General features: G+C 38.5%; 1 protein-coding gene across 49 annotated transcripts in view; it reads left to right on the top strand.

Moving 5' to 3' along the window:
* Window positions 1-17,906, top strand: part of EFCAB3 (EF-hand calcium binding domain 3) — a 460,207-nt gene that overhangs the window by 366,692 nt on the left and 75,609 nt on the right. For all 49 annotated transcript variants that reach the window (XM_045044749.1, XM_045044748.1, XM_045044746.1 and 46 more), the window contains 6 exons: window positions 5,125-5,229; window positions 6,001-6,054; window positions 7,891-7,995; window positions 10,329-10,382; window positions 16,340-16,444; window positions 17,106-17,159. In XM_045044749.1, the coding sequence (XP_044900684.1) occupies window positions 5,125-5,229; window positions 6,001-6,054; window positions 7,891-7,995; window positions 10,329-10,382; window positions 16,340-16,444; window positions 17,106-17,159 (477 nt within the window). The remainder of the gene's footprint in view (window positions 1-5,124; window positions 5,230-6,000; window positions 6,055-7,890; window positions 7,996-10,328; window positions 10,383-16,339; window positions 16,445-17,105; window positions 17,160-17,906) is intronic.

Genomic DNA, 17,906 nt, shown 5'->3' on the forward strand with positions numbered 1-17,906 from the left:
TCATTAGTAAACATCTGTACATCTCAAGTGTGGATCTATAAAAACCAACCATCCAGGAGGTCATGTAGCTTGGGCAAGGAAAAAAAACATATAAATAAATGCAATAAGATGTTATTGGGCGATGTTAAAAACCTATACAAAGTAAAGAAGAGGAAGAATGGTCATTTGCTCCTGAGGAAGAGAAATTGGGAAATGCTTTAATAGAATGGTCAACACAAGAGCTGATCCTTAAACTATAAGTCAGTTTTTCCAGACACAGCAGGATGGGCATTCCTGATAGAGAAGAAAATAATAATAAAAGGCACCAAAATGAGAAACTGTATGATGCTTTAAGGAACTAGAAAAAATTTGGGGTAGCTAGCTACACCATAAATGCTGTCAGGAGTTTGGCAAAGAATAAACTTAAAGAGGAAGGAGCAGGATATGGTGGGCTGAGTAATGACTCACAAAGATATCCATGTCCTAATCCCCAGAACTTGGGAATGAATGTTGCCTTATACAGCCAAAGGGACCATGGAGATGTGATTAAGGATCTTGAAGTGAGGAGGTTATCCCTGATTATCCAGTTGGGCTCTAAATATAATCACAAGTGTCCTTAGAAGAGGGAAGCAAGGTTAGAGTTGACGACAGAAAAAGTAGAAGGCAATGTGACAACAGAAGCAGGATGCTCCATTCCTGGCCTTGAAGATAGAAGAGGGGGAGTAAGTTAAGGAGTGTAAGTGGCCTCTAGGAGTGGGAAAGGCAAGGGAATGGATTCTTCCCAAGAGCCTCCTAAAGGAACCAGCCCAGTTAACAGCTTGACTTTAACTCAGTAAAACTAATTTTGGCCTTCTGACCTCCAGAACTGTAAGAGAAAAAAAAATCTGTATTGTTTTAGGCCACCATGTTTTCGGTAATTGCTGTTTTGTTACAGCAATAGGAAACTAATACAGGAGGCAACTCACGGAGGACCTTGAATACCTAGTAAAAAAGTATGACTTTCATTTTGCACAGAGGGGGCAGTTGTTCCAGGATTTTAAGCAGGGGACTATGTAATTAGATTTGTAAATTAGAAAGATTACTCTAGCAGCAGTATAAAGGATTGAGGGAGGTGTACGTACAAGAATAGAGTCAAGGAAACTAGCTAGGAAGCATGTTGTAAATGTCCAGGTGAATGACAGTAAAGAGTAGAAGTAAATCATTCTCTGTGAGGCTTGAGAGGAAGGAACATGTAGAAGAGATGTTACAGCTATAGAAACTGTAGAGTTTGGTTACTGTAGATTTTGTATAGAGCTAGAGCAAAAGGATGAAATGAAGGACGACTCCTCAGTTTCTGAGCTGAGTAGTTGAGTGGGTGACAGTGACATTGACCAAAATATGTAATTCAGTAAAATACATTTAGAAGTAGAGATACAGTTTCCATTTTGGTCATACTGAGTTTGAGGTTCCAGGGAGACTGAACCTTAGGCAGTTAAATATGTGAGTAAGAATCTGAGGCCACCTCTTTTTCTGAGACAAGCAGACCTCGAGTCAGGAAGGATACAGATATAGAGAATCTAGGTAGACGTGGAAGTAAGATTCAGAGGATTTCATCTAAAACCTTCCATCCTCTGCATAGTAGGAAACAGGATCATCTACTAAAAGAAAGGACCCAGTGGTGGGGTAGAGGACATTAAGGAAAGTGTTAATGATGGTGGATAATTCAGATAAGAGAACAGTAACTAGAGTTGATGAGGAATATATGAAAGCCTTGCTGAGAAGTGCCAAGAGTCTAACCAAAGTCAGACACCATAAATAAGTAATGGCGACTTTTCACATGATTATGATATCCTTCAGTTGGACCAAAGTAGGAGATTCTTTTTATTTATTTATTATTTTTTTTAACATTTATTTATTTTTGAGAGACAGAGAGAGACGGAGCATGAATGGGGAAGGGGCAGAAAGAGAGAGACACAGAATCCAAAGCGGGCACAGGGCTTGAACTCATGAACCATGAGATCATGACCTCAGTTGAAGTTGGATGCTTAACCGATTGAGTCACCCAGGCACCCCCCAAAGTATGAGATTCTTTTTTTTTTTAACATTTATTTATTATTGAGAGACAGAGAGAGACAGAGCATGAGCATGGGAGGGGCAGACAGGAGATACAGAATCCGAAGCAGGCTCCAGGCTCTGAGCTGTCAGCACAGTACCCGACACGGGTCTCGAACTCACAAACCGCGAGATCATGACCTGAACCGAAGTCGGACACTTAACCGACTGAGCCACCCAGGTGCCCCCCAAAGTGTGAGATTCTTAAAGCTGATGTGCCAAAAGAATGAAAGCCTAAAGACAATGGTGGTGTTGTGAAGAGAGTGGTTAGGTGGTCTAGTGTGGCTAAAAGAGGAAGTGAAGTTATCATGGAAAGCATGAACTTGGAGGAAAGCAGGAGAGAAGGGAATGAAAGTCTCTATCAAAACTGTAACAGGTGTGGTAGGAGGAAGGAAGTAAAAGAAGTGCAAGAATATAGGTTCCGACCAAAAGTAGGTATGCTACAATTGAAGATGTTAGAGGCAAAGCATTTCCAGGTGATGACAAAGTTCAGGATGTGTCCTTGATAGGTAAGTAGTATAGGATTTAGGGGACCATCATTGAGGCTAAGGAGCTCAAGAAATTGAGAGGCCAGGTTGTGGAATGAACTATCTATATAAAGACTAGAATTGCCTATTATGATGCCAGGAATTTGGGTGCAGAGGAAGACTGTGAGTAATGGGACAAGCTCCTTAAATGACCAAGAAGTCAGTAAGTGACAATAAAAAGAAAGCCAAGTACCATAATTCTCACAAAAGGAGAGGTTTGAGTATGGCCAGAAAGCAGCACATAGGATCTCGGAGAATGTAAGCCCTATGGCAAATGAGTTATGGGGGGGGGGGAAAAAAGAGCAGCTTTCTCTCAGAAGGAAGGGAGGGAGGGAGAGAGGGTGGAAGGAAGGAAGGAAGGAAGGAAGGAAGGAAGGAAGGAAGGAAGGAAGGAAGGAAGAAGGAAATGAAAGAAGGGAGGGGAGATGGAAGGAAGGAAAGAAGGAGGGAGGGGTGGGGAGGGCATGGGAAGGGAAGGAAAAGGAAAAGGAAAAGCAAAAGGAAAATCTATCCAGAACAGACAAAGTTCAGTTAGGAAAGAAGGTAAGAGTCTATAAAGAGACTGAAGATTTAGAGAAATTCATATTTAATGAAATATGAGCCCGAGAGGGCACTGTGGGAAGGGTGAAAAGAAAGCTAGCAATGGAAAGAAAAATCAGAGTGGTAAAACACAGAATAGATTTGAGAGGATAGAAAACTTTGTGGGCTTACATTTTGAAGAATGGGAATGATACAGATGGCAGGGGTAGTTAGACTGATAACCTAGCAGAAGGCCCATGTCTGTCAAAATGTGATCAAGTTAGGGGCACCTGGATGGTTCAGTTGATTAAGCATCCGGCTTCAGCTCAGGTCATGATCTTGGAGGGGGTTTAGTGCATTCAAGCCCTGTGCATCAGGCTCTGTGCTGACAGCTCAGAGCCTGGAGCCTGCTTCAGATTCTGTGTCTCCTTCTCTCTCTGGCCCTCTCCTGCTCACGCTCTGTCTCTCTATCTCTCTCTCAAAAATAAATAAACATTAAAAAAACCTTTTTTTTAATAAAAAAAAAGTGATTGAGCTAGCAGACTAGGAAATTGCTCTGTTGTATCTGAAGAATCATTCCTTGGCTGCTTACAGGGTGGGGGGGAGGGGGGCATTTTAGAAGCTCCATGGTGCAAGGCTTTCCAGAAGAGTCTGAAGCAGCTAGGGGAGAGCAACCCTTGTACACATTTCCTCCCAGGCACTTGTGCAGAAGACTGGCTCCCTCCCCAGGTATTATCCTCCCAATGGAAGTACTGCGGTGTGGTTCCAGAGGACTAAAAGCAAGAGTTTTCTTTTCCTGAAATCGGAAATGATTAGGAGGTGCAAATTGCCCACTTAAACAGCATCTTTTTTCCCCAGCTTTGTTGAGATATAATAGATATATATAAACTAAACTGTGTACGTTTAATGTATGCAATGTGATGATTTGATACACGTATTTCAGAATATTTGCCATAATATGGTTAGCTAACGCATTTGTCACCTCACATAATTACCATTTTGTTGTTTTTGTTGCTAAACTGCATCTTCAAGCTAGAGGCAAGAGCCATCATGAAGGAAAGTTTCACACAGCCATCCTACGAGCAGATTGGGAAACAGCTACTGGGCGGCAGGGATAAGTGGTGATTTCCACCCTCCTAAAAGTCCATTACCAAACAAACTTGTTAGCTTTGTGTCTTACCCATTCTGTGAGAGTCTGATGTTCCCCTGTCTGGCTCATTGTAGCACTTTACATTGAAGCCCTTAGAATAAAAATAACTATGTGCCAGTTTTCCTGGGACCCTAAAAGCAGGAGAGCTTGGAAGGCTGCATCTAATTTCCTAGCCACCAAAAAAACTTTATGGGTGGTAGAGGCTGCCAAGAAGAGAGGGAGGCAAGCCCACCAAATCCCTGAGGCATGACAGAGAGCCAGTTTGGGTTAAGAAAGAAGCCCCTGGAGAAAAGCCCTGTATGATTCCATGATAGGTAATTAAGAAGACTTTGCAACACCAGGATTTTAACATTTACACAAAATTATATTTCAGCAGCATTGTTTTCCTTACTGATAAATTCTCTCACTCTACCTGTATATCCGTGAATGTTTGCATCTACAGACTGCTGGCCTAAATTTGATTGCCATTGTTTGAGCCAAAAAGCTCTAAGATGATGTCTTAGCTGGCATTCTTGTCAGGATTATTTCATTGTTTAATCAACAAATGGGATTTAAAAAAAACAATTTTTTTTTACATTTATTTATTTTTGAGAGACAGAGCACAAGTGGGGAGGAGCAGAGAGAGAAGGAGACAGAATCCGAAGCAGGCTCCAGGTGCTGAGCTGTCAGCACAGAGCCTGACACGGGGCTCGAACTCACAAACCGTGAGATCATGACCTGAGCTGAAGTCGGACACTCAACGGACTGAGCCACCCAGGCACCCCGGGATTTTTTTTTCTTTTTCTTTTTTTTTTTTTTTAGAACATGAGATCACCATTCTTCAAATTTTCAACTTTTACCACCTTTTAATTTTTAAAGGTGAGAAGGTCGATACTAGTAACCTGGAAATTTTACTGGAAAATATGGGGATAACACTCACAGAAGATGAAGGCCTGAAACTACAGAACAAGCTTCCAGTTGATGGTGAGCATTAAAAATACCACAGTGGGGAAAAATCTCAGTGGCCTTTAGAGAAGTTGAATATGTGGACTTTTTTTTTTTAATTTTTTTTAACGTTTATTTATTTTTGAGACAGAGAGAGAGCATGAATGGGGTAGGATCAGAGAGAGAGAAGGAGACAGAATCTGAAGCAGGCTCCAGGCGCTGAGCTGTCAGCACAGAGCCTGCCACAGGGCTGGAACTCACGAACCGCGAGATCATGACCTGAGCCGAAGTCGGACGCTTAACCGACTGAGCCACCCAGGCGCCCTGAATATGTGGACTTTTTTTTAACTAATACTGCCTAGTTAAGGAATGTTTCATCCCCCTACCCCCATCACCAAAATGATTTCACCAAATTGAGAGCTGTTTCCACTCCTCTAAGTTTTATTCTTGGAAGTGAAATATACATTTCTAGGGGCCCCTGGGTGGCTCAGTCGGTTGGGTGTCCAACTCTTGATTTCGGCTCAGGTCATGATCTCACAGTTCATGGGTTCAAGCCCTGCATCGGGCTGTGTCCTGGCAGCTCAGAGCCTGGAGCCTTCTTCAGATTCTGGGTCTCCTTCTTTCTCTGCCCCTCCCCCACTCACGCTCTGTCTCTCTCTTCTCTCAAAAATAAATGCACATGAAAAAAATTTTTTAATCATTTAAATTTCTAGAATAAAATATTAGAAGTCTCCATTTCTGAACCTATGCATGTTTCATTATATATTTAAATATCAACACTCCTGCCTGAAACTTATTTTTTCCCCACAGCCAAAGGAAGGGTGTACATGAACAGATTGATGAAAGAGTTACAGTCTCTCAAAGGTGAGTAAGAAGCATATTGAAAAGGCAGGTAAAACTGGTCATCAGGTTTTGCTCTTATTTTCTTTTTTTTAGTTTTTAATTTTATTCATTATTTTTTTAAATTTACATCCAAATTAGTTAGCATATAGTGCAACAATGATTTGAGGAGTAGATTCCTTAGTGCCCCTTACCCATTTAGCCCATCCCCCCTCCCACAACCCCTCCAGTAACCCTCAGTTTGTTCTCCATATTTATGAGTCTCTTATGTTTTTCCCCTCCTTGTTTTTATATTATTTTTGCTTCCCTTCCCTTATGTTCATCTGTTTTGTCTCTTAAAATCCTCATATGAGTGAAGTCATATGATTTTTGTCTTTCTCTGAATGACTACTTTCACTTAGCATAATACCCTCCAGTTCCATCCACATAGTTGAAAATGGCAAGATTTCATTCCTTTTGATTGCTGAGTAATACTCCATTGTATATATGTACCACATCTTCTTTATCCATTCATCCATCGATGGACATTTGGGCTCTTTCCATACTTTGGTTATTGTTGATAGTGCTGCTGTAAACATGGGGGTGCATGTGCCCCTTCGAAATAGCACACCTGTATTCCATGGATCTATGCCTAGTAGTGCAATTGCTGGGTTGTAGGGTAGTTCTATTGTCAGTTTTTTGAGGAACCTCCATAGTGTTTTCCAGAGTGGCTGCACCAGCTTGCATTCCCACCAACAATGCAAAAGAGATCCTCTTTCTCCACATCCTCTCCAACAACTGTTGTTGCCTGAGTTGTTAACGTTAGCCATCAGACAGGTGTAAGGTGGTATCTCATGGTGGTTTTGATTTGTATTTCCCTGATGATGAGTGAAGTTGAGCATTTTTTCATGTGTTGGTTGGCCGTTTGGATGTCTTCTTTGGAGAAATGTCTATTCGTGTCTTTTGCCCACTTATTCACTGGTTTATTTGGTTTTTGGGTGTTGAGTTTGATAAGTTCTTTATAGATTTTGGATACTAACCCTCTATCTGATACGTCGTTTGCAAATATCTTCTCCCATTCTGTCGGTTGCCTTTTGGTTTTGCTGATTGTTTCCTTCACTGTGCAGAAGCCTTTTATTTTGATGAGGTCCCAGGGGTGCATTTTTGGCTTTGCTCTTATTTTCAAAAACTCTTCCTATTTTTCAATTTTCAGATTATTATCCCAGCTGTCCCAATGGTTTGTTAAGTCAGTGTTTATTCTTCATATGCTTTAGGTACATTACAGTAACCCAAAGGCAGCGGTTCCCAAATAAAGTTGTATATTAAAATTACCAGGGGGAGGGTGGAATATGTAGCATTCAAGTCACTAGGCCCCTTTCTAGTTATATTGATCTTGAATTTCCAGGGATAGATTCTAGAAGCATATATTCTTAAAAAGTGTCTCAGAGAATTATGATAGAGTAAATCCATGGATTGGCTGTCTGTCTGGCTCAATGGATGGCTAGCTGAATGGACAGATGGGTGGGTGGGTGGGTGATGGATGGATGGATTTGTAGTTGTCCATTAATTTAGCAAGTTTCACATTCTTCTGTTCAAACACATGTATAAAGGTTATTTTTAGTCTGTGCTATGACTTACCAAATACCCTTAATTGTTCACTTTCTTCTCTTAAATGTTTTCCTAAAAGTAATAACAGAATTCCATAGGTCAGGGTTTAGGAATTCCTCACTTAGATAACAACAAACCACATTTAGTTGGATAGTTTAATTGTTCTTTGCTCTTCATTGTCTATGTAGTATTGATGCCTAGGCATGATCTATAATAACCCACTCTTTACATCATTACAAATATTTTTCATATCCCATCCCTTTCTTTCCTAAGGGGTGAAGGTGTCTCTAAATAAGGTGGACACTTTCCTGAAAAACATGGGAATTGATCTCAAGAAGAAAAAAATCCAGGAACTGAAGGACCTCCTACCAACTGATGGTGAGAATTTTAAGTGTCAATATACTCTTTAGCCAAACTTTGGACTTGAGGCTAGTATCAGGCCTGGACTACCTACCTGAAGATATGACGTATCTGAGAATAAAAAGAAAGAGTGAGGCCTTTCGCATAGCTACTAAACTAAGCTCAATGGTTCTCACTTGGGAAGTATCACCAAGAATGGTGCCCAGTATACATGGCAAGTGTCACTCTTCACAGGGAACGCCAGAGTTCAATGGATAATACTCAAGATTTTAATCTTTGAGTCCCTACCACTAACCAGCATTAAACAGCAATGAGCAACATGGTCCTGAAATGTGTAAGGCACTATCATCAGCACTTTATATATATCGTCTTACTTTATCTTGCAAACAACTTTATAAGGCAGGTTCTAATTTTACTCCCATTTTACATATAAGGAAACTAAGGCACAGAGAACTCAAGTAGCTTGTGTAAAGTCATAGAGCTAGTAAGTGGTGGGCTGGCAATCTGGCTCCAGAAACTATTAACCACTCTGCTATACTGCCATGAACTACTAGAACTAAGAAATTTAAGAGGATACATAGTAATGGTCAACAGAATTCATTAAACTTGGCATATATCAGACTGTCCTCATGCTGGTAGAACTGAGAAACATTCATGAGGAAATTTTGACACCTGCCCCTTTGAGGAAGGAGTGAAGATATAAGATCCAAGTCAATGAACATGGACTTTTCTAAACCAGTAGTACCTTCCACTATTTTATTCCATAAACTTTAACTGAATGCCTATAATATGTCAGACACTGTTCTAGAGCCTCGGAAACTTTGCCTTAGTAAGAGGTAAGCGGTTTTCCCAAAAATGGCTTTTTCTTTGGTTTTTAATCCCTTTCATAGCTCTCTTAACCTGCCAGTTCAATAAATACAGATATTTGTCTTTGCCTTGTTTTTCTACTATCCTGAAACATGAGAAAAGATACCAGCACAGTGATTTAAAATGAGGCTAATTCTAACCTAATTCTTGTGGACTACCTTGTACATCTGTGGAACCATCTGAAATAGGAGGGAAGACTGTTTCAGGGGCCCGATAGGCCTCAGTGAAGCTGATTAAGAGACACACAAAGCAAAAGACCTTCTAGGATCTGTCCTTTACAGGAACAGATTTTTCTCCAATAAAAGTTTTTCCTTATCCTGTGTAAAAGTCATAATATAATAGTATTCATCATCATCATCATCATCATAGATGCTCTAAAACTATAAAAGGATACCAATAAAAGATCATCATAACTGAAAAGACATAAAAAAAAAAACAAGCCAGGAAAAATTCCATATCTAAGAACCTGAACTATAAACTGGTTTTAAAGCTACTTCATTCTCTGCAATATGTTTGCATTCTACTGGAACTTAATTATTTAGGAAGCATTTGTGTTTAGTATCAATCTTTAGTATCAATTTAGTAACAATCTTTTGCAAACTCTTAAACTAATGCTAAGGTAATAGTAGGAATACAAAGTGATTCTTGGTATCTCACTCTTGGAGGAATTGACAATCTTAGAATTATTACTACACTTAAAACAAGAGTGTGAACATGTTTGAGGAGTGACGGATTGGCACCCTTGACCAAGTCATAAGTGGAAAATGAGTATGTCCACAGGCGGCTCTAAGGTTCCAAACTGAATCTTGCCAATTAGAGTAATTGCATCTTTTAACTACTGTCTTAACATCCCAACCCAGTGCTTCTCAAACTTGCAATATTACAAACTACTAAAAATGTATCCGTTGACCTCCAGTAGCTTCAGAATTGAGAAATAGCCTAAAGAAACTAAGCACGTAGTCTATGAAAAAGTCTTTCAGTTGAGAATGGGTACTGCACAAGAGTTTTGTCATCATATCTGGGAATGTAACTGAATATATCAACATGATGATTATCATGTTGGCAACCTGAGAGCAGCTAGACATGGCGTACAGCACTCTATCCTTTGCAGGGATCACTTGATGCTAAGGTGATCATAAGCCCAAAGGGAAAGTCAGCACTGACAAAATGGAAACATCATTTTTAAACAAAATTTTTAAACTCTCAAAACATTTCAGACCCGTGCCTGCAAAAGAGTAACCTAGTAAATAATAGATTGTCTTGAAGGAAAGGAGAGTGCTTTAAACTTTGTTCGTGCATTGTGCTGTATGTAATTTGATAATGTAAAATGCAGGAGCTATATTAATTTAAGTTAATGACATAAAAAAATAATAAATTTCTAGGGAAAGTGTCTCAAAGTGGCTGAATTTGGGGTTTCTATTTCGCAATTTAAAATTTTTATATCATTTTTCTAAAAATCTTTTTCATGCTTTTTTATCTTAAAGGTAATGGGAAGATTGATGTAAATGTACTGATGGATGAAGTTAAAAATATTACAGGTGAGTGAGATGGTACAATGAGGATTATATGATGTGATCTTAAAGTTTTATATGGAACTATTTTTCTTACTTAAAATTTAGGTAACATACAGTGCAATATTGGTTTCAGGAGTAGAATTCAGTGATTCATCACTTACACACAACACCCAATGCTCATCACAACAAGTGCCCTCCTTAATACCTATCGCCCATCTAGCTCTCTCCCACCCACCTCCCTACACCAACCCTCAGTTTGTTCCCTTTCCTTAAGAATCTCGTGATTTGTTTCCCTCTCTTCTCCCACTCCCTCCCATGTGCTCATCTGTTTTGTCTTTTAAATGCCACATATGAGTGAAATATCTACTATTTGTCTGTCTCTTGACAAATCTTGAAGATTGACTTATTTCGCTTCCCATTGTACATTCTAGCCCTATCTGTGTCGTTGCAAATGGCAAGATTTCATTCTTTTTGATGGCTGAGTAATATTACATTACACACACACACACACACACACACACACACACACACACACCACATCTTCTTTATCCATTTATCCATTCATCAGTTTATGGACATTTGAGCTGTCTCCATAGTTTGGCTATTGTTGTTAATGCTGCTATACACATCGGGGTGCAGGTACCCCTTCAAATCTGTATTTTTGTATCCTTTGGGTAAATATCTAATAGTTAAAATGCTGGGTTGTATGGTAGTTCTATTTTTAGTTTTTGAGGTGCCTCCATACTGTTCTCCAGAGTGGCTGCACCAGTTTGCATTCCCACCAACAGTGCAAGAGGGTTCTCCTGTCTCTGCATCCCCACCAGCACCAGTTGTTTCTTGTGTTGCTAATCTTAGCCATTCAGACATGTGTGAGGTGATATCTCATCATGGTTTTGATTTGTATTTCCCTGATGATGAGTGACGTTGAGCATCTTTTCATGTGTCTGTTAGCCATCTGGATGTCTTCTTTGCAAAAGTGCCTATTCATGTCTTCTGCCCATTTCTTAACTGGATTGTTTGTTTTTTGGGTGTTGAGTTTGATAAGTTCTTTATAGATTTTGGATACCAACTCTTTAGAAGATATGTCATTTGCAAATATCTTCTCCCATTCTATAGGCTGCTGTTTAATTTTTTTGTTTCCTTTGCTGTACAGAAGCTTTTTATCTTGATGAAGTCCCAGTAGTTCAGGTTTGCTTTTGTTTCCTATATGGAACTATATTTTTAACACAATAGTGTTTCCTCCCTCCACTTATTCATTTAACAACTATTTGCTCAGCATTTAAATGTGGGCATTGTTCTAGACACTTAGGATATAAGATCAAACAGAACAAAGATTACTGCTCCTCTGGAGCTTACACACTAGCAGGGGAAACAAGCAATAAACAATAAACATAATAAGTCATTATGTAGTATGTTAGAAAGTGATAAATGCTATAGAAAAATGAAAAGTATACTAAAGGACATTGGAAGGGGAAGGTGTATTTGGGGAAAGGGGCACTTATGGCTTTAAACAGATAATCAGTCCTCCGAGAAGGTGACATTTGAGCAAATATTTGAAGGAGGTAAGGGTTTTGTCCATGTGGGGACTTGTAGGAAAAGAATTATAGGCAAAAGGAATAGGGACTAAGACCTAAAGGCAGGAGCATACCTGGACTATTCAAGGAAAGAAAGAAGTGCAATGTATCTGAAGCTGAATAAGGAAGGAAAATAGTAATAGGAGATGAGGAGAAAGAGGTGATGGGTGCGAGATTAGTCGGGACCATGAAAGCCCTTCCAGGACCTGGGCTTTCTTTTTTTGTTTTGTTTGTTTGTTTGTTTTAGAGAAATGGAAAGCCATTGCAGGTTTTAGAGTAGAGGCATGATATGATCTGACCTATGTCAGATGTTTTCATCAGATCTTCCTGGATTCTATGGGGAGAACAGACTCGGGGAGGTAGAGAATAGGGAATTAAAACCCTAAAAGGGCTTTTGAAGTAATTGATGTTAGAAATGATGGTGATTCATACCAGGGTAGAAAGCAATGAAGATGATTAAAAAGTAGCTGGATTCTGGATATATTTTAAAAGGAGCTACTGTGTTGATGGATTTTAACCAGACTGATTGTGGTGATCATCTCATAACTTATACCAACATCAAACCATTATGTTGTATACCTGAAACTAAAGTAATGTTATATGTCAATTTTATTTCAATTAAAAAAAATAATAAAAGAAGTCAACAGGGTTTCCTGACAGCAACTAGATAAAGGAAGAAGTCAGGAATGATTCTAAGATTTTTGTCTTGAACAACTAAAAGGATAGACTTTACATCAGAGTCTGGAGAAAGTTGCCTGAAACACAGGTTTAGATGGAAGAAACTTAGGAGTTCAGTTTGGGATATTTTAAGATATCTAATAGACTCCCAAATAGAGATAACAGGTACAAAGCTACCAGTAAGTCACAAATTCAAGAAAGATATCTTGGCTAAAAATATAAAATTGAAAGCCATAGGCATATAGATGATATTTAAAGCCATTAGATTGAATGAATTCACCCAATGAGTGAGTGAGTATAGATAGAGAATGAAAGAGAACTAAGGAGTGATCTTGGCACACTTCAACATTAAGGAGTGTTAAAGCAGGGGTGTCTGGGTAGCTCAGTTGGTTAAGTGTCCAACTCTTGGTTTCAGCTCAGGTCATGATTTCATGGTTTGTGAGTTCAAGCCCCACTTCAGGCTCCATGCTGGCAGTACGAAACCTGCTTTGGATTCTCTCTCTCCCTCTCTCTCTGCCCCTCCCCTGCTCACATTCTCTCTCTCTCTCTCTCTCTCTCTCTCTCTCTTCCTCTCTCTCTCTCTCTCAAAATATAAATACATTAATTTTTTTAAGTAGTGTTAAAGCAAAAAAGACCAAGAAGAAGTGACCAGTGAAGTAGGTAGAAAACCAAGAGAATATGGTGTCCTAAAAGCCAAATAAGTAGATTAGGTTGGGTGCCCCCAGACACAAACCCTGAGACAAATATCATACAGGCAGATGGTTTACTTGGAAGATGAGTCCAAGAAACACAGATAGGGGAGTAGAGAAGTGAATGAAGGCAGCAAATAAAGTATGTGTTTATCAGGCAAGTTACCAAGAAGATAACTGGAACTTAATCCCATTGGGGAATATCTGGGAAATGGCATAGAACACAGCCTCAGGGGGAGTGGGAGAGCTAGGATTTTATATCAACTCCTATCAGTCATTGGTTGGTAACTGCTCAAGGAGAGGGAGGCAATATTATTCCACTTGTATTTCCAGCCAGTTGAGCATAGGCAGAGTGAACTCTGCAACCAAAGAAATCCCTCAGATAAAGAGATGCCAACAACCGAAACTTGGGCTAGCACACATTAAAATGGTAAGGGTTGAAGAGATGTGATCAGTGCATCTACAGCAGCTTGTAGAAGTATCAGCCGGGAGGGCAGATCAACAGTCAAATAGGTCAATAGTTCAAGTAAGATAAGACCTGAGAACTGACCATTGCGTATAGCCGCAATAGTGATCTCAAATCATCAACTACCATTAATGATACAAAGAAGAAAATTATCAGGTAGTGAGGGTGGAAAGAAGGCCGACTGAAGTGAGTTTAAGAGAAAATGGGAAGATAGCATTTAGAAGCATTGTGAATATCTGAGAAATATTGCTGCCAGGGGAAGCAAAGAGGTGGAACAACGAGGCAAGTAAATTGGTGAAAGTGACATCAAGAGAAGGCTTTGTTGTTTTTTTTTTTTAATTAAAGACATAAAAGAAGATATGATCAAATGGAAGAAGAGGAAGTGGGAGTTTGAAAAGAAGAGATATGAAGTAGTCATCTAGAAAAGGAGGAAAGTTAATACACTAGCAAAGAGTAGTGTGGTTGCCCAATCGAATTAAGGACTCACCTGAGGTTCACGATCATCCATTTAAAGTGAGAACAGTCAGCACAGTTGACTCCAGCTCTAGTTCAGCTACCTGCCTGCAGGCACAGAGTAAGCACAAACTTGTATTTAAACAGGAATGAGCTTTTGCCAAGTGAGTATATTGCAAGCAAGGGCAGAGCAATTTAAATCTGATCTTTTGCAAAACTTGAATACACTTACTTTCTTTGTTCACCATTGCTTTTTACTTCTGCTCTTTTTTGGGTTCAGTTTCATTCTTCCTGAAGTACATACTTCTTAGTAATTTCAACAAGGGTTACTCTCTGAAAATGTCTTTGTTTTACACTCAGCCTTGACTCATGCTTTGACTATGTCTAGAGTTACAGATTATCATTCTACCTTAGAACTCTGAAGTCTGCCGTGCGTATCTCTGACGAGTGTAATGAAACTGGTTCCACAAGGTTGAAAAATTGAAAACTGTATTCATTTATTACCACAGGAAGGAACTTCATTGGACAGTCTTTCAGTCCCTCTGTTTCTCTACCACTCCCCCCATCCACTCATTGGCAGAGTTTAATATGGAACCAGCTAGCAAAACAGAAACATGGTCTACCAAGTCCCAGCCTCAGCATCACAAAGCAGAGATTAGAAGGGTAGAGTTGGGACTGAGAGATAATAACTAAACAGCTGAAATAGTCTACCCCTCTGGCTACTCAGCTATGGACTCTTCTACATATGTTTGAACTTAACTTCCATATGACAACAAAACAACTCTTTGTTTCCAACGAATAAGATGCAACTGTCCTTCCTACAAATGAAGGTGTTCTCATTCTCTTACCAGAATTAGGAGAAGCAAAGTTCCAGGAGTCTATCTCTGGGAGACAGTCATACTATCTCTGTGCTATGTTAATTCTCAAATTTCGTTACAGTCCCATCTGAATATTCTGTAACCTAAAGACTATCTTGTAAAGTTAACCTATAATAAAAAGTCATATTTAAATTTAAAAGGGAAAAAAAAGGAGAAAGAAGAAAATACATATGAATATTAGACAGAAAGATGATAGATTCATATATCCACTGTTCTGTGACCTCTTTTTTTGCTGCTAAAAATCAACTATAAGTTTTCATTGTTTATTTATAGTTAATCTCTTTTTCTCTTATCACTCTTATCTCTATCTTTGAAATTCTCATTATCATGTGGCCAAGTGTGGACTTCTTTTCATTTTTCCTGCTTGGAACTTATGATTCCTAAAACTGAACATGCATGCCTCTCATCAAGTTTTGGAAACTCTCAGCCCTTATGTTTCAAATATTGCTTCTTTTTTTTGCTCTTTTCTCATTTTTAGAAACTCCAATTACATGTATGTTGAACCTTCTCATTTGCTCTTCATTTCTTTCTTTTCATATTTTCCCTGTTTTATGTTTTTGTCTTTTCTTAAACCTCTCTTCTAGCTCACTGTTAATACAACTGTGTCTCATACTATTTATCCATTGGGGTTTTAATTTCAATAACTACATTTTTATTTCTAGATATTGTTTTAGTTCCTTTTCAAATTAGCCTGTTTTTCCCCCGATTTCTTGTTCTTATGGCTTTTTTGTTTTCTCTTGTCTTCAGTAGATTTTTAAATATGTGATTTCAAATCTATCTCCCTATTCTCATAGGCCCAGCTTACAGTGTAACAATGTAAATATAAATTTACTCAGATTTACTGAAAATTTTAATAGAGAACCAGCTTTTATTGTCATTTTTAAAACTAGTCCAATAATTCAGGTAAAAGAAGAGGAAAGGGAAGGGGGCAGGGAGGCCCAGAGGAGGGTAAGGAGAAAAGTGTAGAAGAAGAGGGAAAAAAAGAAAGAAAAGAATACAGATGTTATATTAGTGGTTGAATTATTAGTCATCAAACACATCTAAATTACTGAGAAGTTGTACAATCCCTGTTTCACCTATTATATATGATATTATCTTATCATTGAAGATACTCTCTTAGGTTAAGAGAAGATTTTCTTACCTCCTTGATTCTGAATAGCTAAACCAAGCTTGATTATGCCTAGTTCTTCCCCGCTGAACCTGAAAAGGATGTTTCCTTATGTATATGTATGTCTTTCTAAAGGAGAGAAGATTCCTACTGAGGACCTGAAAAATGTTCTGAAAAACATGGGAATAGAGATAACAAATAAGGAATATAAAAAGTTTCTGAAAACCCTGCCAGTTTCTGGTAAGCATTGAAGTTCTACTTTACTGATATCTAAAAATTTATTCATTCAACAAACATTTATTGAAGATCTGTTGTGTTCATGGCACTATCCTAAATTCTGGACAAACAGGGACCATGTCTGCAGTGACCAGGTCTCCTCAAGTCCTCAAAACTGCACAGAAGCTTTGTTTTAAAGTTTTGTGTTAGAAATTCTGCTGTTTGAAACATTTTATGTCAATTAAAACTATGTTTTTTTAAAAGACTCAATCCTAGCATTTTAAAAAATATTGTTCTTTCATTTAGATTTTGGTCTAGTAAACTGGGACCTCTACAGTCAGAGGTCCCATTACAGGACAAACAAGTTCTTTTGTCCCTTTGGGAAAAAAATCTAAGGTCTAAACTGGAAGAACATGAAAGGGCAGAAGGGCAGGAAAGATGAAGAAAGAAAAAATGAAACCAAATTGTGAGGAGATAACGAGAAGGAAAAAGCTGTGTGCATTTTAGCAAACTAGAGTACCACTAACAATAGCCTTGTATTCTGCCCAGAGATAGAGTATCAATACACTGAGTTTTGCATTTCATTGAGAATGAATTGTGATAAATTTCTAAATTTCCCCTTCCTGAAAGTAAACACTTTAATTTCCGTGAACCATCAAAAACTCAATTATGTTTTATCTTACAGCTGATAAAAAGGTGTTTGAGAAAGAATTACTAGAGGGTGTGAAGTCCTTCAAAGGTGAGTGAGGAAAAGGATAAGGACAATAAAATATCAGACTGTTGTAACTGTTTTTGCTGATAATATAAATAATCAGGAAATTATGCATTTATTCAACAAATATCCAAGTGTCTCCTCTGTGTCGGGTATTTGAGCTGGAATATATAAAGTAACATACAGAAAAAAATGCAATTACCCATAACCCCAGGTGATATTCACCTTTTTTATTATAGTTATCACTATTCTTTTTTTCTGTGTATACAGGTGTACAGATAATTAAACTCTTACTGTATATTTTATGTATCCTACACTTAATCCTAAAATTATAGTGTAAGAATTCCATGTCATTAAAAAAATTTTTCTTTAATGTTTATTTATTCTTTAGAGAGAGAGAGAGAGAGACTGGGGGAGGGGCAGAGTGAGAGGGAGACACAGAATGTGAAGCAGGCTCCAGGCTCTGAGCTGTCAGCACAGAGCCTGACCTGGGGCTCAAACTCACAAACTGTGAGATCATGACCTGAGCGGAAGTTGGACGCCCAACCTACTGAGCCACCCAGGCGCCCCTAAAATTTTTTTATGAACATCATTTTTAATGACTATACATCAAGTTGTATTTATGATTTACTTAGTCATTTTTTTCTTGTTGAACATTTATTTACATAGTCTCCAGTGGTTTGCTCTTATACATCTGTGATCTTTGTCCAACTTTTAGTCAGTTTCTTTGGATAGATTTTTCTAGTAAATCCAGTAAATCTTAACATGGTTAAG

The sequence above is a fragment of the Felis catus genome, chromosome E1 (assembly GCF_018350175.1).
Source record: "Felis catus isolate Fca126 chromosome E1, F.catus_Fca126_mat1.0, whole genome shotgun sequence".
Taxonomy (NCBI): Eukaryota; Metazoa; Chordata; class Mammalia; order Carnivora; family Felidae; genus Felis; species Felis catus.